Source organism: Musa acuminata, chromosome BXJ1-5, assembly GCF_036884655.1.
Source record: "Musa acuminata AAA Group cultivar baxijiao chromosome BXJ1-5, Cavendish_Baxijiao_AAA, whole genome shotgun sequence".
In the NCBI taxonomy this organism is placed as follows: Eukaryota; Viridiplantae; Streptophyta; class Magnoliopsida; order Zingiberales; family Musaceae; genus Musa; species Musa acuminata.
In genome coordinates, this window is record NC_088331.1 from 3,792,338 (window position 1) to 3,819,793 (window position 27,456).

The 27,456-nt window shown below is 35.5% G+C and overlaps 3 protein-coding genes across 7 annotated transcripts; 1 reads left to right on the top strand and 2 right to left on the bottom strand.

Moving 5' to 3' along the window:
• Positions 1-2,616: 2,616 nt before the first annotated feature.
• Positions 2,617-8,006, top strand: LOC135673076 (ubiquitin-conjugating enzyme E2 34-like). 2 transcript variants are annotated; one of them, XM_065181804.1, is made up of 10 exons: positions 2,617-2,767; positions 3,426-3,571; positions 4,652-4,706; positions 5,414-5,452; positions 5,681-5,744; positions 5,849-5,910; positions 5,997-6,036; positions 6,240-6,267; positions 7,079-7,170; positions 7,540-8,006. In XM_065181804.1, exons 2-10 carry the CDS (start codon positions 3,515-3,517, stop codon positions 7,814-7,816), a joined length of 714 nt encoding a protein of 237 aa, XP_065037876.1. In that variant the 5' UTR covers positions 2,617-2,767; positions 3,426-3,514; the 3' UTR covers positions 7,817-8,006. The 2 variants fall into 2 exon arrangements, with proteins under 2 accessions (XP_065037876.1, XP_065037877.1); XM_065181805.1 differs by having other exon boundaries at positions 2,625-2,767; positions 3,466-3,571.
• Positions 8,007-8,510: 504 nt separating this feature from the next.
• On the bottom strand, positions 8,511-14,373 carry LOC135673075 (uncharacterized). 4 transcript variants are annotated; one of them, XM_065181803.1, is made up of 8 exons: positions 13,877-14,373; positions 13,728-13,772; positions 13,215-13,623; positions 10,593-10,690; positions 10,429-10,453; positions 10,142-10,262; positions 9,931-10,065; positions 8,511-8,973 (listed from the first exon to the last, which is right to left on the bottom strand). In XM_065181803.1, the coding sequence occupies exons 3-8, from the start codon at positions 13,594-13,596 to the stop codon at positions 8,763-8,765; spliced, it is 972 nt and encodes a 323-aa protein (XP_065037875.1). In that variant the 5' UTR covers positions 13,597-13,623; positions 13,728-13,772; positions 13,877-14,373; the 3' UTR covers positions 8,511-8,762. The 4 variants fall into 4 exon arrangements, with proteins under 4 accessions (XP_065037875.1, XP_065037874.1, XP_065037873.1 ...); XM_065181802.1 differs by having other exon boundaries at positions 13,215-13,772; XM_065181801.1 differs by having other exon boundaries at positions 13,728-14,373.
• A 677-nt stretch (positions 14,374-15,050) lies between these two features.
• Positions 15,051-27,200, bottom strand: LOC135673077 (pre-mRNA-splicing factor ATP-dependent RNA helicase DEAH10-like). Its single transcript, XM_065181806.1, has 12 exons — positions 26,643-27,200; positions 26,485-26,531; positions 26,264-26,344; positions 24,743-24,959; positions 23,498-23,900; positions 23,032-23,235; positions 20,330-20,490; positions 19,277-19,462; positions 18,457-18,688; positions 16,300-16,502; positions 15,982-16,116; positions 15,051-15,608 (listed from the first exon to the last, which is right to left on the bottom strand). The coding sequence occupies exons 1-12, from the start codon at positions 26,738-26,740 to the stop codon at positions 15,425-15,427; spliced, it is 2,151 nt and encodes a 716-aa protein (XP_065037878.1). The 5' UTR covers positions 26,741-27,200; the 3' UTR covers positions 15,051-15,424.
• Positions 27,201-27,456: the final 256 nt, after the last annotated feature.

Sequence of the window (27,456 nt, forward strand, 5' to 3'; positions counted from 1 at the left end):
TCGTTTTCATCATTTTTATCTTTTTATTTAAAAATAAAAAAAGCTTAAAAATAATTTAAATACGAAATAAATAGAAGATAGGATATAAATAAAAGAAGTGATTGATTCAAATAACAACAAAACGCCTTCCATTTTGACGTATGAATTATAATTGAAGATTCTGATGTCGATTGATTCTAAAGTTGATGATTGCGTCGTTAATGGGAGTTTGGCCTCTGCTCTCTGCTGTTTGACTTTGTTGTTGATTCCTCACAGGTAGAGGTTGGTTCTAAGATCCCAAACTGCTACCGTTATCCGATACCAAGGAAGGAAAACTGAGCTTTTTGTGGAAGCAGCACATGTCAAAAATATACTTTCATCTCATGATTGCATGCAAGCTATTACCAAAATAAATTAATTTGCAAGTAATTTACTTTCATCTTGACACATTAATTATATAGTAAGGTATTAAAATCTCAATAAGCAAATAGAAATTTGATATAAATATTCTAAAACTCATAAAATAATAAGTATAGGCCAAAATGAACTTTGAGGTAATCACTCTATTTATGATAAATATATATATAATTGGTAATATGTTGAAGACCTCAGGCTTGCATAATAACTACTAGAGAAAAAAATGAGTTATCCATGCTAGATTAATAATTGAATAAAAAATATGATATAAAGAGTCTAAAATTCATGAAACATTGTTTACATGAAGTTTAAGGGTCTATGAAATGTCAGAGGATCAAAGTCAATTTAAAATGACTTTTTTTAATTTTTTTTAAATCAATATTAAGATTGTACAAAAACTATTTTAATTTCAAAATTAAATATATTATTGGGAAAGCTATTGAAATGCTAATAAATAAATAAATGAAAACACATTATGGTCTAAGTTTTTTTGAAATTTGTGTGATAGATACTATATATAACTTTTTAAGTCAATATTTGGAGGAATAGAATATTATTGCTAATATTTTTAAGGAAATTATGAAACTAATTATACACCGAGAATGTTATTGTCATCTCATATGTAGTAGATGCGTACAAGTCATCAGAACAAAAAAGAAAAAGAAAATTCAATTTGAAGATTATTTGCACTCATATTGGTGTATTTTAACCTTACAGTAAGTTTAAAACATAAAAAATTAAATGAAATCTTAGTCTATATATGTTTCAAACTTTATGTGTCTACACATGAAGTTTGAGTCTCTTGAAACTAATAATATATTAATGTTGTTTTCATCTTATAATTTGCCTACAATATATTTGAACAAAAAAGAATAAATGTGTTTTTTTTTTGTGTGCAAATATAAACAATAATGATAGAATTCAATCAATACTGTCAAGATCTTCTACCAACACAAGCATATGAATATGGATTGTTAGTTTGTGCCTTCCAAATTATTTTCATAAATTATTTTAAATATATATATTTTTATTATTTTATCATTGAATCGATATAATAATAATAATAAATAAATAAAAATAAATAAAAAATAAATAAATAAATAATAAATAATAATAATAAAACTGTAAGTTTAATCTAATCCATCTCGATTACATGAATCCTTTGTCATCATTGATTGAGATATGTAAAAAAGTAATGTATTTAATTAAACTAAAAATAATTAAAATTATTATTTATAGTTTTTAATAAGTTACCACCAATCAAGCATGTCAGCTCACCTAACAACAATTATTTTAATAAATTATTATATTATTAAAATTATTATTATTTTTATTATTGTTGTCATTGAACCAATATGATAACAGTGTCGATTACATGTATCCCTTAGATATGTAAAAGTAATATATTTAATTAAGTTTTTATTTATAGTTTCTAATAATTTTTTTCATGTCTTTATCCATCTTTCCTTATACCATAAATAATAATTATCTCACGGCTTCTAATTATCGATCGAACTCATCTGATTCTTAACTCATTGAACTTGTCTTCAATCTCTTGAATCAAATCAACAAATAAAAAATATATATGATATTAAAAACACAAAATGAAATTTTTTTCTAGGATAAAAATTATGACTTTTGGGTGGTATTATTGTAATTTGATGAGGCAAGAGTAAATATGTAATTAAACAATGAGATTATTATTATTATTATTATTTTTGTTAGCAATTCCTTTTTGCTATTTGTAAATTTTAATATTTCTAAGATAACAACTTATCATTTAATTCCCTCATCTTTTTTCCCATTTATATTTTTCTTCTTATTATCATGAAGCATTTTTTTATCATTAGTGATATCAAATGATGAAAAAATAAATCATAAAGATATAAAAAAGAAAATAAAAATAGTTTTTATATTTATTAAATCGATTTAATATTTTTAAGGTTACAAGTCAAAATATGTCATATTTTGAATTACTCTGCATCAACTCAATTGAGATATTATATATAAAAAAAAAAAGAGATTATGATTGATAATTAAAAGGTATATATTTAATAAAATTATATTTTATTATTGTTAAAAATGATGAATATTAATAGAAATTTGTTTTAACAGAAAGCACAAAATTCGACCCAAAGAGATTGCTATAAATGTGTTTACCACAAACGGTAACAATCTCCTCAAACAATATTCATTTATTTGTGTCCGATCTGCCTCATACGTCGACACGCACAGTTCCTCTCTCTCTCTCTCTCTCTACGCGGACAGGACGAATCCCCTTCTCTCTCTCTCTCATCATCGGACGGCCGTCCGGCGGCACTCGGAGGCGATAAGTCCTTCCACCCGAAGCCTCGGCCGTGGCGTCGCACAGGTTTTTATCTCTCTGATTTCGATGCGTCAATTAGGGATTATGATCTCGCGGTTTGATCCGGCCTCTCCTGTCTTGGAATTCTGTTTGCTTTTGGGGTTTCCCATCGAAAACACGTCAGTCGCGAGAGGGTGCTTCCTCTTCTCGTCTCTTGGAATTCCGTGCTGTGTGTGAAAAATACCACCCTTTTCTTTTACTTGTTAGATACTATTGTTTGGTGGCGTGCTACCAAAGGAACGTCAATTGCTGAAAGATCAGCAAAGGCTTCTTATTCTTCTCCCTTGTAATTACGTGATATATGTCAAAAACACCAATTTGCAGATGTAATTTGTTAGTATCTTGGCCCCTTCTTCGTGGAATTGCTGATTCTCTCGGTGACATACTTATTGTGCTTTTAAATTTCATCGTCTGAATTTTTTTTCAATTTATCTCTGGTGATACATAGTTAAATTGCACTTCAGATTATGTTATTCCAGAGATAAGCACAATATTGATATTGCTATTATGATGTTTTTTATATTTGAATAAATGCCTAAAAAGATTCAACTTCTCTAACTTTTGGTTTTTGCTAGGTTTCTTTGCGATTTTTAAGACTATATGACAGTGATAATGGCCTGCAACGATTTCTTGTTATTTGTATCTAATATCAGTCACATTGCAGAGGCATAAATTAGCATAGAATCTTTTCCTTTGGGAATTAGGAAAGGGTTGAAGGCGTTGGCTTTCCAATCGGAGATCGGGCTGTACCAGATGACAGAGAAGGCATGTGTGAGACGCCTTCAGAAGGAGTTCCAAGATCTTTGCAAGGTATGCCAAGTCTAGGCTCCCTATCATCATAGAAGTTTGATTATTATGTGAACCATGTAAAATTTTGATAATCGGAACTTATGATATTTCTGTATGTCTAGATTATGTAATAGCAGTTTTTGGTTGATGTATAGATCAGATTGGATACTTCTGCCCAGGTATCATTTTCTGCTGCTAATAGAATTTAGGATGCTTTGGGTTCATGAACTAACTTCTTGGATGTAAATGGGAGGTGTTTGGCATTTCCCAATGTTAAACTATTGAAGATGGATGATTGAACGTTTTCCTTTTCCCAGAGATATGGATGGTATAAGTGTGGTTATTATGTTTAAGTTGTGTACCTGAACTTATTTTGCATTTCATCGTGTCGTTTTATGTCCTTCAAATGCTTAAAATATCTTGCTGTAGAAAAGAATTGTATTTTGTTATTAAATAGATTGTTAATATGACTTGTCATTCTAATCATAAGGTAATCAGAGATTTTTCACCAAATATGAAAAAGAAAATCTATTTTTATGTTTACGTGTTACTGTTTTGTTAGTTGTATATCACAGTGCATCCTGTTTTAAGAACTTCATATTGTTTTGTCCGGGTTTGGGAATCCGTATGTATGCTTCAGATGTTCCAACTCATGTTGTTGTTTCTATATTATGGTGTATGATGCTTGTGTTACTTGTCCTGCAAATTAAAGTTACTGATAAATTTTTGGATCAGATGATAAAACTACATGACTGAAAGTTATTTTCTTTCTATGATAGCATAATTATGCATTATCTTTCTTTTTCTTTGGTTAAAGACTTGCACTATTGACAAGTATGTTTATAATGCAGAAATTAAATAGGTGGGCCATTTACTTCTATATTGAAATTGATTTTATGAGCTTATAAAAGATCGTGTACTTGAGACAATATCATATATGTAATGTTACCTCCAGGTTGGCAGATTCTATTGATTTGGTGGAAAATCAATTTAGTTTTCTTGTTTCTTTGTGTATAATTTTCATTTGTTCTAATGTCTCTTTGGTAGGCAGTTTCTTTTCCAACCTCTCAAATATTAACTTTTGTCCGTCTAAAATTTCAGGAACCACCTCCGCAGATTGTGGCTCATCCTTCTCCCAGTGATATTTTGGATTGGCGTGAGTTACTTTCTACATCTTATTTGGTTTGATTTATGTAGCATCCTTTTCTTAGTTATCACACCATATCAAGGTGCACATTTTTGTGTCCTGTTACGATGCCGATCAAGACTTGGACAGGTATAGCACCAGTTTATATTGGTGTACTGAGTGCTGGTATGTTAGTACATTCTGAGTTTCGAAAAAACCTGAAAAAAGGCTGAAAACATAAAAAAAGAAATTAGTTGGTACGGGTTGTACTGACCCTATATCAGGGTGGTACCGACCCTGTATTTTGGGCATACCACTGGGTTCATCTTGGTTTGTGTATTGCTAACCCATCGGACCGGTAAATACCATTCATACCATGTGATACCAAGTGGTATTGCATACCTTACTCCATATATCGCTATGGATTCTCAATTTTTTGTGTTATGATGAAACAATAAGATTTGAGCTGGTAAATTTTTTTTTAGTAATATTATTGATATTGTTAACTTTTTGTTGCTAGCTCAAATGCTTCCTAGGGTCGCTGTTATTGGTTGTTTTCTTTAAAAGGGATCATAATCCATGTATGGATGCTAAACCTTGGATGCTTGACCTCGAACAAGATTTGCTTTATTGTTAGAGGAAGACTTTGATGATGCTGTCTTGTGTTCATTCGATAATTTTACATCATTCTGGTGTTTTGAATTGGAAATAATAGTTTGTATGTTGTTTTCTTTCAGATTTTGTTCTTGAAGGAAGTGAAGGGACACCATTTGCAGGTATATTATGTTTTGGAAATATGCTGAGATAGAAAATGTGAAACGGTTGCCAGTTTCTATACTTGAGGGTTGAGCCATTATTTGATTGCTTGATTTGTTTCCTTTTTATAGTTTAATCTTTTAGATGCAGAATCTTTTCTAGTAAAGTCTGATCTCCTCTATTAGTTTCTTGCTTTTCCAGTAGATTTATGTTTGTATTATTTATTCTCACACTAATTCATCATAAAGGTGGATATTACTATGGGAAACTGAAATTTCAACCTGATTATCCATACAAGCCTCCCAGTATCAGGTAATGAGATGATGCATATTGTTTGACTGGTGAACAGACAGAGATACCTATGGTAGTCCTACCTTCAATAGGTGACATTTGCTTGATGTTGTCTCTTTGTACAGCCTGATAACGCCTAATGGACGATTTGCCACTAATAAAAAGATCTGCTTGTCTATGAGCGACTGTAAGTTCTCACAGACTTGAGAGTTTTTGGTCTAATGTGGTGTTAACTATTAAGTGGGGCCATAATTTAGCTCTTGTTTATTTCAGATCATCCTGAGTCCTGGAATCCTATTTGGTCTGTCTCAAGGTAAGGCACTGCAAGAGAGAATTTCGTGCTAGGATCTTAAGTCGTAGATACTTGCTGAATATGTTTTTGCTGGAACATAACAAACCCAACTTTGCCTACCAAAAATGATGTGATTGTTTATGTTTTTTGTTGAGCAAACATATCTTTTTGAGTATGCAACTTTTTTTCTTACATGTTTGCTTGTGTGTTATCTTTGGATGCAGCATATTGACAGGACTTCTTTCGTTCATGGTGAGCTCCTTGTAACACTGTGTATTCTGTTTGTTTTTGTCATATTGGACTGGTTGAAATGTATTGTGCTAAAACAAAATATTCATCGTTAATTTCTTAATCATAGATAATTATAGAATCAAAGTTTATATTCCATAATGAACCACTCAGAAAGAGGAACGCACAGAGCCAAAAATGGAAATGAATAATGTGAACAATTTCATGAAATTCTGATCACTTAGATCACACGATCAATATTACAATTTTATAAGCACCCAAGTCAACAATTATTTGGCTTTTGTCTAAGAAGTATGTTAATTTTTCTTATACTATAGGCCTATAGGCGGTGTTCTGGTAGTCTGCATTTCCCATTCATTATTTAAGTTGATGCAGTGGAGGGTGTCTGGTAGTTTTCTAATTTGCCCAAACACATGTATTTACTTGTGCAGCCTGCATCGACATCATAGATTGTTATGCAACCTAGTTGGGTACAATAAAATGCATACATACAAATGCATCTCAGGCTGCCACCTGCATTTATATCCAATCCCTCCACTCAACTTGAGATCTGCAAATGTATTGTCAGCCTGCATTTGCAAATTTGAATTACCAAACAGGTAATCTTGCACTTAAAATGCATCCATTAGCTAATTTAGAGCAAAGCATTGACAAATGCATGCTATTCGGTGCCTGCCACATGAAAAAGATCACAGAATGTCCTAAATGTATGTATCTACGAGTATCAATGGCCACTGCGTATGCTTGTACCTTGAAATAACCATGTTAGATGTCATTATTTTAAGTTTGCCTGTCCTCAACTTTGTGCATGTAGATGGATGATCACCAGACCACTGGTAGCATTAAGACTTCGGATGATGAAAAGCGACAACTAGCCAAGGCTTCGCTTGCTTATAATTGTGAGAGGTGAATGTTTTCTATATTAATCACAAGTGCTATATACTATTTTATTGGATGACCTGTGATTGTTCTGACATTTTATCTTATGGGCAATCTAACATTCTTGTGGAATATATGGTTTTTCAATTAAAAAATAGAGAATTTGGAGAAATTATTTTATATTAACTTCACAAGGTACATCATAATGTTATCTTTGGCATCCTAATTGCATGAAAACCTTATATCAGTTTGTTTCATATCATTTGTGAGAAGAGAATAGAAGCGTGATTGGCTTTTAGCATCGTCACAGCGCTGAAGTACCAAGGCCCTCTTCTTTTCATCTATTTCATTGTAATGCTTTTCCCCGTGTAACTCGCAATTTGTTGTATCATACAGCAAAAATTGTTCAAACTTTAGGAAGCTTTTTCCGGAATACGTAGAGAAGTACCAGCAACAACAGGCTCTGCTGCAGTCTATCTCAGGACTGCAGACAAAGGATGACTCAAGGCCTCCTTCCACCGTGGCCGAAGAATCTGCAAAACAAGGTGAAAACAGAAAGGTCGCTTACGATGCCCCTAAAGGAAGGCAGAGGAAGCAATTTCCCTTGTGGCTACTGCTGCTGGTAGTGTCAGTCTTTGGTGGTGTTATGGCCTTGCCCCTCCTACAGCTTTGAATTATAGCTAGAAATTACTCGATGATGAAATCTAGCTCTGGCATAAACTTTTTCACATGGAATGGTACAGAAATTTTTGGGTTGTGTAGTGATGTTTAATATATTTGGTCGGAGTTGCGTAGTAGAGTCCTTTATATGCTTGTGTCCTTCCTGTTCTCTAAAGCAAAGATATAAATCTCAGTTCCATGCATTTCGACCGGTATTCTTTAATTGAACTGGTGATCTGCAGTAGAGTCCTTCATATGCTTGCGTCCTTCCTGTTCTCTAAGGCAAATATATAAATCTCAGTTCCATGCATATCGGTTGGATACATATGCAGAAGGTTTTGGTCATTGTAGATTAACTTGAGAATAATGTTGCTTTGATCGATAAGCAACACTGAGGTCTGTTCCATTTGAAGCAGTTTGTCGTCCAGTGTGGGACCTGATTGATCTCCCTGTTAATTCTTGGGCATTTCTTACATAGCCAGAATGCTGTGGCATATTCTCCATCATTTCTGCTGCTATAGATGGAATTTATGAACCGAAACAATAGAATCAATTGTTCATCCCATAATATCATTACCTCATATCAGAATCAACATAATTCTTCCTATGCAACTTTTGTTGCATCGCTAGAAGGAACAAATCGATTGTATTGCCGTCTGCCAATGTTGATATGTCTAAAGCATTACAGTTCCAAGTGCAATGCCAAGTTGTAAAGTCCAATCACTCCATCTAGGATTGGGTATTTATTGAAAGATTGCAAAACCACAATCACTTTGTTCTTCTCTTTTCATATTGTTGACAAACAAGGGGCACACATTACACCCTCTTATCATCATCCTAAGACGCAGCTTAAAATGCAAGGGACCGATGAGCCTCCCATTGGTATTCTACAGTATATCCACTCGGTAGTAAGATATTAACTAAAGCAGCAGAATGTAAGCTGCAAATCTTGGGTGGGGCTAAACTACAGTTAGTGCCCATGAGACCAGCTGCTGTTCTACTTGTCGCCAGTTATGGACCTTGGTCACCATTGGATGAGAAGTAGCTGAACCTGTCTTGGACCATGGGTAAGAATTGTCATAGTCAAAGAGGAGGACCCTGATACCGACTTCGGCACACTCAAGAGCATATTTTGGGTTGTCATCAATCAGAACATGGGCTCCCAGAGATCTGCAGAGAGTAACTTCATGGAATAAGATAAAAATTGGAACAATGGAAGCATAAGATTGCAAGAAAGACTATTTAAGTATATAGAGAAAAAGAATTTCCATGATGGACTGCATCTGGTATGGAACATCTTTGTTTTTGCAGAAAATTTCTCCTATTTTTCCCTCCTGCAAGACACTTACTGCACAGGATTCCTGTGATTAAACCTCCATACGCTAATGATTAAATATGCATTAAAATGGGCAAGGAATTAATATGAATTGTGTTAATATTCATCATGTAAAATGCCTCCTAGACATGGCTAATCCGTAAAACATAATGAAAGCATGGCGTGCTGTGATAGTGGAGCTACTTAAATACTTTTTAACTCCTCAAATTCAAACAGAAAAAGTTAGCATTCGATAGGCACGTCACTTCAACAAAGATTCCATCTGTCACAAATTCTGAAATTTCCATCAAGTTCACAAAATTTGGTTTCGATCAAAACATCACAATAGCATTCTTAAGAAATGTATATAACAAACATGTTTATCTTTCTCTCGATATATTTCTCATAGAACTTCCACATTCTATTCAGTTTCTTATTACTGCATCTATCATAAATTACCTTAGGTGCATCATTTTCCAATTGATGATCTCTTAACACTATATCGGCCAATCTCTTGCCCATCCTTCAACCTCCAAGCACCTTCATTGTTCTCTATAAATTGATCTCCCTTCACCCCGAACTAGACTTATTTTCTTAAATATTATCATTTCATTACTTATGCCTCTACCATTCACATGCAAAAGCTGCATTGTAAATTGGGCATCTTATTGCTAGATAGTGAAATATTTATGATACCTCCAGCTTTTGTCCATTTCAAAGAAGTTCAAAAATTCAAAAGTTACTAACTAGATATTAAGCAACATGAGACATCTTCAAACTGCAACAAACATTAAACTTGATAATGTGGCAACCTGCAAATCTTGGATTTCGGCCTTGAAATTCCATCTAGTGCAAAATGGTTGCCAAAGTGAATCTCCTTAAACAAGCCAGGATAGTACTTCTCTATCCACTCAAGTGTGTGATCCTTGATAGCATTCTGTCGAGATCTATTCAAAGAGGACAAGTTAATAGGAAATGTAGTTAAAAAGATCTAAGCAAGAGCTACAAATTGAGAATACTCACGTCACCACAGATAGGTTGCAAAAAGTCGACAATTTATGGAGAGCGTATCGAGCACCAGGGATGGGATGAATGCCCGTTTTGAAGTACGAAGTTTTGAAGAACTCATGAACACGGATATCAGCTATGACACAAAACCAAGGAGAAAAATATGATGCATTGCAAAATAGAGAAACTAATGTTCAATTCTATGTAGTAGTATAATCAAACAGCTGCCGTTAAAAATCAAATACAATAGAATGAATATGCAAAATAAATGATGATAAAGTGAAGAATGTCTTCCACGATACCTTCAGCTCGAGAACATTTCCAGATCTGTTGATTGAGTTACATAACAATAAGATTTGAGTTATAAAAATGAAAATGTTAAAAGAAAAGAAACTAGATCTTCTCACATGAAGCAACTACATATAAGCTTCCATGAAATCAGCTCAATCAAAAAATCATACGCTACCTTGAAAAACTCATACACATAATACTCTGATACAGAATGATTGGAGGAGTATCGATTAGCAATAAATTTGTTCAGAGCTGCGAGAAAGCTTCCAAGCACTGAAAATTCAGGAAAAAGAGAACATCAACAAACTAGATGCAATGTGAAGTGCACTACTATATACAATATGGTTATACCCACAGTAGTAGAGCAAGATTGCGTCCATGGTATAGAAGCATGTTACATGGCAAATGATGACAATAATCCTTTCTTGTTTCAGAGAGAGTATATGCTCAAGTAATCTTAGCTAAAAGACATGCTCATGCAAGGCAGTACTTATCCGATGGAGAATATGGCAATTCCGAAAATGAAGACTCAAAAAATGGTTATGGCTTCATGGAACAAAGAAGCATACATTGAATAGAAAAGTCTGACTAAGAAAATTAGTTACACACACACATATATAGAGGATAGAGAGAGAGAGAGAGAACACAAGGCAAAAATAAAAAAGGATGCACAACAAGATAAAAAAATGTCTCAAGGCTTCAACCTGTAAATCAAACATCAGGTATTTAAATTATAACACAGTTAATTAAAATTATTGTCGTCCCATTACAGCTGGTAAAAAAATATATTAGAGCTGCCAGTTATTGTTGTCACCATGGCCAACTAAAGGATTTTCCACTTTCCAACAAAATTTCTTTACAAGAATAGACTTTTCTAGCCAATCTTAGCAAGTGAAAATAAGAAAATTGGAAAACAAGCAGCGTCCAGCGAACTTAAAGAGATCAATATTAACCACCTTCAAAACTTAAGTTTCAAATACATCCAAAGAGTTTGGTGCATACTCTATTGTTGACAGTTACACAGTTATAATATGCCTGATATGTGGCTGTTTTCCTCCTCAAATGAGAAACCAAGTATGAGCTGCAAACTTCAAAATTTTATAATATCTTCTTTGGGGCCTTTCCGTGCTATGATCTATAATCATCCAATATTGGTGGAAGAAGGCAAAAATGCAGTGGCTCCATATAGAATATGCATAAGCTTTGTGAATAAGCCTAGTGGTCTAACTGACAATAAATCTACAATGTAGAGATGTGACAAATGATCTTCTTTTCTGGATACCCCAAAAGAAACAAGTGCAGAAAAAATTAGTGTTGGATACTGAGACAGTGGAAATTCAAATTCAAAGTTGATAGCATCAGTGAAAAATAATAAGAAAACTTATTTCCAAGTCATTAAATGAACAGATTGTATCACGTTTCATTTTTATTGCAAAGAATCAATTCCTTTTTAACAACTTCATACAAAATCCATGGTTACTAAAATGAGAAGAATATGGAAAGAAGATGCATCTTTTCAACCCAGAAAAGATACTACATAAATTGCTCAAAAAGATTACACAACTGAGAAGAAGTAAAAGAAAGCACCAACTACAGTATCTATCTAATATTAAGAGGACTCCAAATTTATGTGTTATAAGAAACAAATATCAGACAAAGGACAAGTTGAAACATGGAAGACATAATTTCTAGGGGATGTCGAAAGACAAATTGGTTCCCCAATTGGCATGCAAAATATCTCTCAGATCAATATGCATAAATTTAAAAGTCAACCAATTGGCAGGATTGTTATAACTACCACCTACCTTTTAGGCCTTGAAGAATCTTGGCTGTGGACTGGGACTAAGTTTGGACATTTCTAACAAAAGTATGAATATCTCATAAAACCCTCTCGATTTCAAATGTTATATATAGATTTCCATATCGATGAAAAAAGTTGCAGAGGAGGTAGCAGCAGTGCCTCCTTCTAGAATATGCTTAAGAATTTCTAAATAAACCAAATGGTGACCTAAGATTTCCCAAATAAACCAAATGGTGCTCAAGTTGCAAGAAAAGGTCATGTTTAAATACCAAATCAATATTTGAACATAAGCAGAAAGGAACCCAACCATAAAACTTCTTAAGCGACATGTTAAGACCCAATTCTCTCATTTCCTCCTATGAAAGTTCTATTTTTAGTAGTGATGTTGCAGTTGATCTCCAAACAAGAAACTAATATGATATCTGACAAAATCAATATCGAGCAAAGATAAAACTAAACCAATCAACAAAAGAGTCTTAATACTCTTTACAAGGCTGATCACATGAAGGATCTTGTGGTTCACAAGCAATCTTGAACCTTATGCTCCTAGGGTAGGATGGACATCGAGAAAGAATTCAGAATGGGAAGACATAGACAAAGCTGGACAACTCATCCCAAATCGATAGTGCTACTGCAATTATGTAAGAACATGTTGTCCTAGAAGTACCAATCCTGTTCATTGCAAAACATCAATTCCTTCCTAGCAACTATCTGCAAGATCTGTGGTCAAAAAGCGGAACTAGCAAAAGAAAGAAGATGCACATGCACAGCATGATCAGCACAAGCTCCACATAAGGGACCACGTACTGAGGTGCTACTTCCAATGTTTAACAGGCAAAACTACTAAAAAGATGCTAAAAGAGATCACCAACAAAAGCATATATCTAAGATTTAAGGGAATTCCAACTTGCATGGAAGACAACTATAAACTGAAATAAGGCCACTTATACATAGTAAACAAAGCAGGAGGATGCTGTGGGCTTACAGAAAAATTACCTTCATCTACATCAACAGCAACGACCAATTTCTTGGTCACCGGATAGGCTGGAAATCCTATAGGAAATCCATGTTTGTATGATCCACCTTCATTTGCCAACTTCAACCCCACATCCTCCGAAAGAACGAAATCAGAACCTTGAACCAAATGGTGGTGCGGTGCCACACAATGAGCCCTTTGGATTTCGCCATCTGCCTTTCTAAAAACACCGTCATGACGGTCCAAGCAGCTCTTCAAGCCCAAGACGTTGACGGAACCGACTTGGGAACCCATGTCCATGCGAACCAAGATACTCCTATGACGTCTGCCCTGCTGATTAGCCTCGCTCATGTGGCTAAACCCATAGAAACTCGTCGACAGGAGATGCTTATACAAAGCCATAGGGGAAGCGCGATCGCTCCAACGGGTCTGGAGAAAATAAAAGCACGATCGCAGGCCTTCTCGCTTTAACATGCCGATTCCCACATCCCAGAAGCAGGAAAAGTACAAAAGAATCAGACCTTATCACTTACCACGGAACCTTAACCTTTTTTGAATCAGATAACAACGTACGAATCCTACAAAGTATACCAATGAGAACAAAGCACCGAGGAAGCGAAGAAGATGTTAGCAGCAACGTGCGAGTCGACGATATGCAAATGAATGAACAAGAAAGAATCACCTAATCGCAAAAACGCACATCTTTGTGCCAATTCGGATCAGAAGCGAGGATCTCAAGGATGCCATAGCATTCCAAGATCCAAACAATGCGGCAGCCCTGCGGGGGCGCCTGGCACAAACTAGAAATCAAGGGAAGGCATCAGGGAGCGGAGAAGATACAAAAGCAGATCAACTCGGAGCCCTCATTCTCCTCCGAAGACAAACAACAAAAGAAAACGAAGAATCAAGAAAAGGTCGGAGTAAAAGGAAGGGAATTCCGGGGAGGTGTCATCATCTCCTCTCTCTCTCTGTCTCTCTTTCGTCTCGCGACGTGATTCTAATTCGAATGGGTTCGGAATAGAATAAATCCCACCAAATCATTCTCTTTTTGGCTTCCCTATTCTCATTTATCCCGTCCTCCTTCCAAGGAATTTTGTCGAACGAGTTGCGATCGTTCGTCGCTCTGCGGCTAGCGGGCGACGTCGTTGGTGGGTGCGAAAACGAGCGGTCGGGCCGACCTCATTATTTGGGTCTTCCTCCGTCAATCCGCACCATCCTTGTCCTCCTCACTCGGCACACAAACTCTTTACTGTCGGTGTGCGAGTGGGACCGACAGTGGGACCCGTTCAAGCCATCCAATCATGACCGGGTACAGGAGTCTATAAAATTCGTCGAGAGTGTGGGAGCGTTTGTGTGGTGAGGATTAAACGCACACCAAAAGAAAGGCCTACTTTTGAAAAGGAAAAGGGGCGCCGACACAAAAGGCTTGCGGGGAGGATAACGTCGTCGTTCCCAATGTGTTTCGATAGAACGTTTTTGATCGAAACCAAAACTAGACAATTAACTCGTTAATTATTTTGGAATAATAAACGTTTGCTTGTGGATGATTTCGTCCACGAAATAAAATGTTCATCGTTTTATGAGCACATATAAATATAAATTACATTTATGATTTGTTATTCTTAGGAATTATCTTATTATTTATCTTTAAAAAAATTTAAAATCATATCTCTCCGGACGATCGATAAAATAGGATAAAATAAATAATAGTATCTAAATATAGTTTGTAAGTAATGAAATTTAAGGTTTTAGGTTTGAATTTTTCGTCCACCTCATTTAGACATCTTCCAGGAATATAAATCATTGTCAATTTTGCTGATCACAATTCATAAGTTGATTGATACAAACAAATGATATCAGGATTTAAGAATAATAAATAGGAAAATTTTCCCTTGAAAACAATAACAACATATAGGAGCCATTAATCGATGGGTGATGAAACCTTATCACAAACTAAAACAGATTTAGAGCTAATGATACATAAACTAAAACAGATTTAGAGCTAATGATACATAAACTAAAACAGCTACCAAGAGAAGAAGCTTCTTTGTTTGATACATTAAAGTAAAAGAGAAAAATTATCCAAGGGTAGGAAAAATATCCTTCGAAGACCCTTGTTAAGAAGCTCCAAGCCTTGCAGTGTAGGATGTGCAAGTGAAGAAGCTTGCAAGTGATGAGAGGAGTCTGGATCCTGAGGTAGAAGGACCAGCAGCAAGCAGAGAAAACACAGCTAACTATCGGCAGCGTAATATTGTGGAGCTAGCTCTGGCAACCATAATGGATCCACTCGAGTCACATTGCGAACATAGTTTTGGTTTGTTCGAACCAGCTCGTTGAAGATGATGCAGTCTGCCTTTGTACGAAACAACACCGACGAAGGGTGTACCTGAACGGTCTGACTACTAGATAAAGCTCTGCCATAAGCAACAATGTGTTAGAAAGTGAATCATAACTTGACAGAAGAGTGGCCATAGATGTTAAAATGCTGAATATAATCTCAGAGAAAATTGGTTAATAACATTAGGACCACTATATATATATATACACACACACAAATCCAATCTTGACAAAGGAATTGGTGTTAAAGGATGCCTTCTTATAACTAACAATCAGAGAAAAAAATTGATCTTCAGAGGATTAATGACAGTAGTTAATGAGTAGGCAGACTGAAATGCGACTTCTTTAAGTAAATGAAGAATATGAAAATGAGATATGCAATTGTGTCCTAGGTTATTCCAGTCATTAAGTTACTATTGTTCATGTTGTAGCAGAAGTGTGGCTTCTGACCTGTATGATCCATCTGGTTGCTTCATTGCTGCATTAAGGAAAAATGAGGCTGTAAGACACCTGCGGAACTGAAGCATATCATCACCACATGATGATGGAGAGAAACCCATCTGCCGGATATGACCTTCGATTTGACTGCAATAACAAATTTCAGAAAGCAACAATAATAAAAAAAGTGAAAATAATATTTCCTATCAGGAAAATTTTCATACTTGCATCAACAATTATGAATCCTTGCAGCATAACACAAACTGTGAATTAACTTGCATCAAAAGGTAAATTGTAATAAATTTTAGTTTTTTTAATGAGGTGACCAACCTATGAATGTCTCGCGCATGTCTTAGAGACCGATAATTGATAAAGTTCTCTCTGCACCATTTATTCAACTTTTTCTCCATTGTTTTCTCTTTGCTATTTGTGGTTTTGCTCTTCTCCAAGCATTCTGCAGATGCGCGATATACATTCACCAAAGTTATATGGTCTCCTTCAGGGCTTGAAAAACTCTTTCTAGCAGCTCTTGCCTAAGGGAATAAAAATTGAAACACTGTTCATCTTGTGAAAGTTCCAAGGCTTTAACCCAAGTACCAGAAGATTTAGTACAGCAGACTATTCTTTACCAGGAACTTACCACATGCCACACAAGCAAAAGAAAAAGTTCATTGATAATAATTATATTAACATCAGTTGTTTACATATAGCAATCTGAAAAAGTCTGACACAATAAAGCCTACACATAGCATCTTACTAACAATATGTTAAATTTAAGAGGTTTAAAATTTATTTATAAGATTGCAATTCTAAAGAAGAGATGATAGGTAATAAGCTAGCCATCCAAAAGTGACTCGTCACAAAATAGATATCAAGCATCAGATCATGGACAACAGATAACTCTCTCATGTACAAAGCAGAGTGCGATTAATGAAAGAAAACATATACCAGAACATGGTTCAAATAATAACACATAACTACCTAGGTTTCCTAACAAGATTCGAAGAAGATATTTTTTTTTCAATAGCAATGAGTCGTAATGTCCCAACAACTTGGGATGGACTTCATGGTTATTTTGTCACCATTGACCTTTGTAAAAAATAATATCTTTAGTTAAATTAAAAGCACTTAAATCCTTATTTATAGTTTCTAGTAACTCTTTTTTTATCTCAAGTTGTTTATACAAAATAACTTATTTATAATTTTAAAACAACCCAGCATAAGGGAAGGCCATGATGGATACAATGGATATACAAAATACACATACCAATATCTTGAAATTCATCCCTGTACAAGACCCACAAGATGGAACTGCCATGCCAAAATTATTGATCTTCTTTAATCCAACATTGAATATCAGTAGTTGATCCTCCCATCAGCGAACGATGACAGCAACCTTCTTCCCTGATGGCATCTTTGTCCAGCAGTAGCGGCGATTTCTTCCTCGGTGTCTTCCTCCAATGATAGCGGCAACATCTTCCTCTGACGGTAGAGGTGATGTCTTCCACTGGCTGCAACTGCAGCAGCTTCTTCCCCTCCCTCCCGGTATACCTCTCTCTTTCTCCTCCTCCCTCCTACCTCATACCTCCTACCTCTGCCCCGTTCACTACAGCCCCGCCCCGTTCAAAGGTATCTTTCAAGTTTTAGATAAATCAAGTTGATTATTTTTGTGCAAGTTTGTGAGAACAGCTGCCTGCTATGCTGTTTGCCTAAGTTTGTCAGAACAGCAGTTGCCTTATAGGTTACGTTGACCTGGGAGCACTCTAGCGGGGCTTGAGCAGTCCTGTTTATATTAATTAACAGCAGCTATTTATTTTTATTAATTATGATAAATAATTTTTAAATTGTAATATTCGGGAGCTTTTGACTACACTGATTCTGAAAGTTACTAAGATTCAAGACTACACAATTATATTATGACCTGAAAAAATATGTAATGACTTCAAAGATAGAGTATTCATGAATATAGGCTCCTAGTTATTACACATTAATGATAAGAATGTAAATTACTTGCATATAAGCCTTGCAATTTGGGCTAATTGCTAAACAACACTATTTTTATATTTATTACATACAAGCCCCTATGGTAAAGGGACGTACACAGAATACAAGTATTTGAGAAATTTAATATTCGTTTATCATTTTTTAAGCCCACAAGACTAACCTCTCATTTTCCATATCAGAAATAAAAATTTAATCTATGACAAGAAAATTAACTTTATCAAACATAATAAAGAAATGTTTCAATAGTCACAGATTCATCAACTAAGGGTAATGTCATAATGGTGTGTCATTTCATATATCTAGCTAGGCTGAAGTAGTAGGTCAGATTATAACCTGTCAAAAGACCATACAGGGGTATATGACAAGGATTGAAATAAAAAGAAAAAATAGTATTAGTATGCAAATAGCAATAACGCAAGGATCAAACAATAAATAAGCTAACACAAATGGGCCCATATGTAATTAACCCCACAAAATTTTTACCTCTTCCATTTTTTCACGAGGAAAGTAAAATATAGACTCCACAGAGAGCATAGCAACAACAATCAACATTTCTTCCAAGCACTTGAACTCTTTAGCCAAGATAAGTGCCTTTGAGTACATAGGGTCCAAAGGAAGCCGTGCCATCTGCTGCCCAACTGGACTTGAGAGTTTGTAATCATCACTCAAAGCCCCAAGCAGGAACAACTGCTCCAAAGATTTCACTATAGCCATCCTATCAAAAATTGTAAAAAAAGGTTTTACAAGGGTAGAATTTAACATGAATTATGCTAAAGTATCCAATGCAAAACTATACAAAGAACAGCAGCTTCCAACAAAACCTATAAATATGCAGCATAAAATGATACATACAAAGAAAACTGTGAAGCTCAAGATACAACTTTCAAGCTTGCACAATAAACGACTTGATATCAGTTGCAACATGATTATGAGAAAGCTGCTTCATGAAGGCAACTTGATTGGTTAATTATATAGAAATGCTGCTTATGTTATTGGCTTATTAACGTCAGACAGATCAAAGATATGGAGAAAAATAAAAAATCAAACTCAAAAGGTCATACCAAAGCCAGCTAAATGTAAGATAAAGATAAAAAATAAGTTCAAGCTCACAAACATAAGCACCAACCATTTCAGAGCAAAAAGAGTAAACATTTATTCTTGTATTATACATTATTCACTAGAGAACTTATCACTGAAAATGATTCTCCGAGCTTTCAAACATGAGGAACCCCTTACTCAACTTTTCTCACTCTCCAGAAAGTCATGCCTTGCACGATATTTAGCATTTAAGCCTGAAGTTTACCTTGAAGGTTTCTCCATGAAATCAAACCCAATGATATCATCAATACCAAGGGCTTTAAGCTGCAGAACAACATTTGAGAGGTTGCATCTTTTAATCTCTGGAACTGTAGAATCTGTAAGTTTACTAAACTCACTCTCTGGGTACAACCGGAAGCATTTTCCAGGTCCCTCCCGTCCGGCACGACCACTGCATCAGACATGAACAAAGTCCTGTTACATCAAGCAGTACCAAATAATAGCAGATTACAAACTGCAACTCCATCCAAGGCTGTAATCTGAAAATATTCAATGCATAAAACTATTAACACTCGGTAGCAGTAAGCAAGCAATTCACAAATTCTTTCTTGAGTTGGCAACATCATGAATAAAAGGATAAACAAAAATATCAATATATCTGATTGTTAAAAATAGCTAACAAAGTTTTCCAGTGTAAGACATTTTAGTAAAAAGTATCTTCAAAATCAAAATGGTGATAGCTGAGGGAGAAAATCAACTGGAAAGAATGATCAAGTCTCTCTTTCTGAGTTCCAAGTTCTAAAATTCCACGAGATTTTACAAACTAGCATTATCAGGGGGTTCCATTCATGATGACAAGTTCTAGCCACAAATGAGTAGTCTTTGCTACTCTGGTAGTAGTTGAAAATATAACTGATCAAGCAGTGTGAAAAATCATGAAGAAACAATCCAGAACAGGACTCGACTGTCAAAGTATCTAACAATGCCAACAGAATCCACAGCTATATTTTGAGGATCTAGCAGCTAATGTTAATTAATCTCTATTTTCACTCATCTAAGGAGAACCAAAATCATGATCAAAGTTATTCTACATGTGATTACAAAATCAGGAGTTGGCTTGCATCAATACAAGGAGTTAATGATCATAATTATTCCACCTGTTGAAACTGATAAGAGGAATCAACAAGGACAATCAAGAACATGTTAGAAGAAAAATGAGATGTTCTTTTCTTTTACTGTCCCCCATGAAAGAGGTCAAACGGATTAATCTGAAGATCAAATTACCCAGAAACCTTATGCAACTTCAGGACATCATTACCTTCTTTGAAGTGCTTGCGCTTTTGAGGTGGGAATGATAATCAATGACTCCATACCCGTTACTGGATTGTACGACCGAGCTTTCACCAGTCCAGGATCTATAACATACTTGATACCAGGTATTGTTACAGAGGTTTCAGCAATATTTGTTGCTAGAATTACCTATGCAGATCATGAAGAAAGTAAGATGAGCATCATGTCGATATATAATCATCATACCTTAATATTAATATACATTACCGAGACTACAAATAAAAGTTGATGCTAAGTGACCAGGATAACCAAATGCAACCCATGGATGAAGTAACCATCAGCATCAAGTCCATGCAATATGATCCAAGAAATATGCACATAGTTCATGAGGAAAAAAAGCATTAGGATGAAAGGCCAATAAGTGAAACTTAAATTTGATGCAAGTGACCAGTATGGCACATATACCACCACGAAAGAAGTACGATACAAGGAACATACATAAATTTCATGAGCAAAAATTAATCACATAAAGGCCAATAAGTCAAGTCAGAAATTGACATATGTGACCAGGGAAGTAGATCAGTAAAAAGATGGAATTTAGCAAAGTTTTAAATCAACTACTAACCTCCTCCTATACAGGGATTTATGTTCTCTAAACAACAAAATATCCAAGCTAGCAATATAGCGGTCAATCATTTAGTGAAGGTATTAAGAAAAGAATAAAATAGGAAGTCATCTAATTCAGAAAGAGAGAGCAAGGAAGAGATTAAGGACAGTAAAAGACAAATAATTTGAGAAGGAAAAGGAGAATAGCAAGAAACCAAGAGACAAATTCTAAACCAGCAAGTTGCAATCCATTATGACAATCTAGAATAACTTTTCATTTGCTAAAGTTTAGGGAGTTCTTTTCTGGAATAAAAGTTCTATTTTTCTTTACTTCCATTTCTGTAAAGAAAATACACTCTGCAGATATAGACTGGTCCTTGTCCTCCTCTCTTTGCATGTTTCCTCTTGGGTGTTGATTGTTACAAGTAGCAGTATGATTTTATCAAGAAATAATCAAGAAATCATATTTTATTTATGTTTAAAATGCTACATATTCAAGATATATGGAAATATAAAGTATATTGGTTATTTTCCTCCTCTTCAGTGTTTCACTTACAAAGACATTAATTCTCAGCTATAAATGTATCCTCTTTGTCCAGTGTGCTTCTGCACATATATGCACACATGCCAAGATTTTTGGGTCTGAGAGATAGACTTTATATATGAACATTACTAAGACACTTATCATTTAAAGGGATTGGATCATTATTTATCACATACAGATGAATGAATTAATCTATTATAAAAAAATGTGGTACACAACACATCTACTACCGTACTGAATTTGCATCAAAATGCAAGATCATGAACCTGCATAATATACTTACTTTCTGGAATTTAAAGTAATATAATATGTCCAGTAGCAGCATTGATGCACAGGAACCATGGACAATTTGCATAAATTAGAATGCCTCAGTCCTTCCGTGATCCAAACTTGGCAGCACTCTCAGAGTCTCAGTAGCATATTAACATCATAGAGTACCACAGAGATATGCCAATTTCAAATGCTCTCCTTTGTTCTTTTTAGTGCTGATATAATTAGAAAATATAACCATTACCACTATATCAAAGGACTGTCATTGCTATTTCCTTAACATGCATTTATTTCTCTTACAACAGGCATGGGAACATTTGATTATTTCTAAAGCATTACTGGCAGACTAAAGTGGAAAACAAAAACAACTTCAGTTCCATCTGTTCTTGAAAAGAATGAGCTTTTATTGAAGTTTAACAGCAGGAATAAGACGAGACAGAAAAGGTCATATATTTCAAAATTCAAACTACATTGACTATCCACAACACATCAAATCTTGAATAATTGCAGAACAAAGACAATATGCTCTTTAAGAATAAGCAGAATATTTTGCTCATAGAATGATATTTCAATATCAATGAACTTTAAATATGAATAGAAGATCTGAGTTGCAGTCTCAATATCAAGATACCATGGTAACAATAATCTTAAAGGATCTTTAGCTATGTCCTAATTGCTATAGTTTGGTTAATTATATGTTATTTACAGTTTGATTCAGAGTACATTGATCTTATATAACCACATCACCGCAACAAAACCTAGCAGAATATTACACGGGGCAGCAAGCCTTTACAGCTAATGACTGAAATGGGAGAAGGAACAAGATTTATGGTGTAGATGCTCTTATGTTGAACATGTATAATGTCAGGTAAGAAAGCAGCACAAGAACAAACTAGGAGTATGGTTTCAGACTGCAATTTAGTAATCCTGCCAACAAGGCTGCAGTTGCCTAGTTCTCCTGTTACCCGAACATTAAATTAAGCATCATTTTTTTTTGTAATAAGAAAAAGGTAGGTTTCAACAGAGTTCAAAATTTTAAGAGCTTCATTCACATAAAGAGAAAACAACAGCAGAGAGCAACTACCAGAAAGCATAAAAAACAAAAACTAGAGGAAGAATTCTACCCAAAAGAATATTGAAAAGTCAGTATTATAATAAGATTCATAGTTATTTTTATGATGGCAACTCATAGTATAATCATTTGCATAATGCATAATATTTGCAAACAATTCAATAAAAAAGAATAATATCATGATCTCTGCACCATGATGAAGCACAGAAATCAAAAGAGTGAACACTGTCGAAATAACCTTGCGAAAACCAGATGGAGCAGGCTTGAAGGCATTCATTTGCTGCTCTGAGGGAAGTGACGCATAAATAGGGACGGTTAAGAGATTTTGACTGCCATCAGGTAGCTGCCGAATGCGATCATGGACAAGTCTTTCAACTGATTCAATCTCCTCTTGCCCAGTCAAAAATGCAAGAATGTCGCCAGAGGCCTCCTCCAAATGTATCTATTAATACAGAGAATTGCTAAAATCGGTATATGCAATGCTGAAGGGCCAAAACAGTGTTACTTTCAACTCAAAACTTCAAAGTAGCAAAACCAAAATTCTACATGCATCAACTATGGGAGAATCTCACAGCCTTTAAGTTCAAATGTTAAGTTGCAATTGGGTGTCCAAAGTCTCATGTATTGTATGTCCAAGGAAATAGCATGATGAGAAAAGAAACTAAGAAAGAAAATTATGCTATGTGGAAGCATAAAATATCTACCTGGAAAATGGTAATCAGGGTAGCATCAAGATAATCTGGTTCAGGTTGGTAAGTATAAAGTACTTCCACAGGATACTGGCGCCCGTGAACATGAACAGCTTTGGCACCACCAAAGTACTCAGAGAAACACCTTGCATCCAAACTAGCAGACATAATGATCAACTTCAAGGAAGTAGATTTTGCGCTTTCACTAGCCTTAAGAGGACTGAAGCTTCGGGACTCATCCTCTCTTCCTTTGGCATTTGCCTTAATAAAATTATGCTGATTAGTGGTAGGATGAGACCTTGCAAGTTGCACTTTCTTCAACAACCCCAGCAGTACATCTGTATGGACTGTTCTTTCATGAGCTTCATCGACAATGATGATGCTATATCTAGATAGCAATGGATCCAACAGTGCTTCCCTGTAGATACATAAAACCCTATTTGTCAGCACAAACAGTTTAAACAAACAAAGCGGGAAAAGAACATGTTATTACATGATCATGATTTTACTTGTGGTGAGCATATTGTTTACTAAGACTTATTGGCATGATCATGACCATGGCTCGAAATACCACCAACACAAGTACCATGTGGTATCTGCCAATCTGACGCTGAATCTGCATGCAGATCAGAGCTTTTCACGTGGTTCAGTTGGGTTCACAGATTACCAACTAGTAAACTGAATAAACCGGGCTCACAGTCTGATTTGAAATTATCATTGTTTAAGTTTAGGTGCCAACCAATATGCCGGCTTAACATGTGTAGGCACATGTTGGCCCATAGGTCTGTTCAGCAACTGGTATGGGTCCAGTATCAAAATCTAAAAGTATGCCTATGACAAACATAAGGATGTTGTTTGATAAGCACTTATGTGACATTCAAATGTGATCATGGAGTAGAGGAAAATATCATAACATCTATGAAAAACCCAAAGGTACTTATAACTTTCACGTACTATGTAGCTTTATCATTGCCTCTAGTCAAAAATGACCATAACCGACTAATGGAAGGACTTCTACTATACTCAAAACTCAAAAGTCAGAAATTGTATGTAAAATCACCTTTGAAACATTTTGTAGTTATAGCATATATGGGTGTCACCAAAGCCCATATATAATTCTTTATGATGGTTGTACACAACTAACAGAATTTTTCAAGGCAAAGAATTGGCCTCTAAATTAAGTCATAGCATGGAACAATACAAAAGACGAAAACTGAAGTCAGCTCAAGTCCCAAATAAGGCAACATGATATATAATTACCTAAGAAGCAAACCGTCTGTCATGTACTTTATCCTTGTGGAGCTGGATGTGGCATCCTCGAATCTAATGGAATAACCAACCTTTTGGCCTAACTCGACATTACATTCTTCAGCTACACGTTTTGCAACAGTAACAGCAGCAACCCGCCGAGGCTGTGTAACTCCAATAATTTTCTCATCACGGCAAAATCCAGCATTGTACAAAAATTGGGGTAATTCTGCAAGAATTATGGAAGTGATCATGACTACTACAGCTAAACACAGAAAGGAGTGAGAACAAATCAAGATTATACAAGAAAGAGGAATGGAGAAGCAAATGAATATAAAAAGAAAACTGAAAACATGACAATCAGGTAAACTTTAGATATTGTTGCGGACTAATCATTTCTTAGATGCCAGAGCAAGTGACAAGTGCAGATGCAGCTGAAGATTCGAGTAAGAGACAGCATTAAAGAAGGTGAACGTAGGAAGTGCCTTTATAGTTTATATACATACATAAATACATATATATCAAGGTAGGAAGCACCATCTTCTGCATAATCAAGTGGTATCATGCCACCAGAGATTGTTCAGGATGCCTAGCTCATATGTTCCTCCTAATTAATAAACTATGAATTTAAACATATGCTCCAGAAAATAACTTTACTTCTGTTTAATATTTATGTAGCTCTTTAAATTTATTGTGCATGTAAGTTTCATCCAGAATTAAACATAAACATATTCTGTCATTTGGAAATATTATTTTTAGCATATTAATTGATAATTGATCATCCTTAAAAGTTAAATCATTAGCTGTCATATTTATTTTCATATGAGGCATATTTTAATGAAACTAAAAGGTATGGAGAGACCAAATGCTCTTAGATTTAGGCATGGTTTTTTACTCTTGCGCACAAGTTAGCAAGAAGGACACATACTGCAAAACAGAATGCAAAAGATCAATTTTCATGAAGCAAAATAGCAATAGCATAACTAAGAATCCAAATTGTCTCAATATATTTCAATCTCTTTCAATAAATAAATGACGGAAATAACATGAGGAAATGAAAGGAAGGATACGTACCCACAAGGAGCATTCTGTAAAGAAAAAAAATGAAGATATTTGCACAGGGGTGACCTCAAGATTTTACAATGTAACAAAAGCGGCCTCATGCTTAGGGTATTAAGATTCAAGAGTTCTTTTTTTCTTTTTGGGGAAAATTGTCAAGGTTAACACAACGGGAGAAGATTACAGTCTAAATTCAAAAGTCAAGCATCCCTTTTTGACATGTTGCTATCTTTCACTCTCCTCCATCCCTTTATGACATTTTCCATCATTTAAAACCACGAATGAAATTTTGCACTAAAATATTCATGTCATGAGCTAGGCTTGTACAACAAAGACCAATGAATGAAAAAAATGCTAACAGTTAAGGCACGGTCAATTGCAATGACAAAGAAAGAAATTATTGTAATCAAGATGTGATCAACTAAATAAGAAACATCGTAGCAACACTACAATAGAAGAGGAGAGAAAACTCACGAGTAGTCTTCCCGCTTCCGGTCTCCCCAACAATTATCAGAGTGTCATTTTTTCTCACTTCCTCCACAAGTCTCCTCTCGACTGAGAACACCAATCATTAAAACGAAATACAAAATAAAATAGAGTTAATATCCAAGAGAAAAGGAGTCATCAATCCTGCACATATCTAAAAAAAATACTAGCTAAAATGACGAAATTAAAATTCGTGATAAAGAACATACCTGATGCGATAGGTAATGACTTCCTGTGCTGTAAAATCAACTGCCTCCTAAGATCCAGACCAAGGAGGCGCGTAAATAACTTAAAGGAATAAAAAATAGAACGATAGGGAACTCCAAGGGGATCCTTGACGAAAATGCAGTGAAGAAGACTTGCTTACCTGGCTAGAACTTGTTGGTTTTTACAATCTCCATTGGCGAGCTTCCTGCCATCTTGCTGATCCTTGGAGGTGGAAATATTGGGAAAAGACGGCATCATGGAAGTAAATTAGAGGAGAAAATTTTAAGATGGCACCAACTGATTTCGCTTTGTTTGTAAGTCAAGATCTATCCTTTCCCAATAGGGTTCTACGACGGCAAGTTCAAATTGGGATTGTTCCCTCTTCAATCTGCGTGCACGGCACGGACTAACACAACATGCACCAGCACAGGTTCCGCCGGTCAGATAAGAACCCTAGAAGCGCCCCAGCGTTGTAAAACACCTCGTCGCCATCGCGAGGGACAGAAGGGGAATCGCGACGAAAGATTGCCTCCCACACTACTGCCCGCGCTCGTCGAAGCCGAGAGAGGCGCGCGATTGGAGCAAAGATGAGGAGGAGCGGAAGGAGCAGGATCGGGGCCAAGCCCGACGCCGATGACACCGTCTAGGCGCCGGCGGCAGGATCGCGCTTCTTAGTGTACTAGCGAAAGAAGCCGAGAGTCGAAGGCTTCGACCTGGCGCCCGTTCCGTTTTCTTTTTCTTTCGGATTGACGTGTAATCCTAATCCGAATCTGACGCTATCGGATCACGTTTTGGCGGGGCGAATTCGAGTTAGCTGTCGTAGGGTATTGGACTAAAATACGTACCCGGTCCATTAAGCAGTTTACTGGATCCGGAATAAATCTCTGTTCCCAAAACTATAAGACAAACGGGTCGGACTTATCTAAGACGACCAGAGCCAACTGACTTGAGATTTGGGTCCAATCCAAATCGAG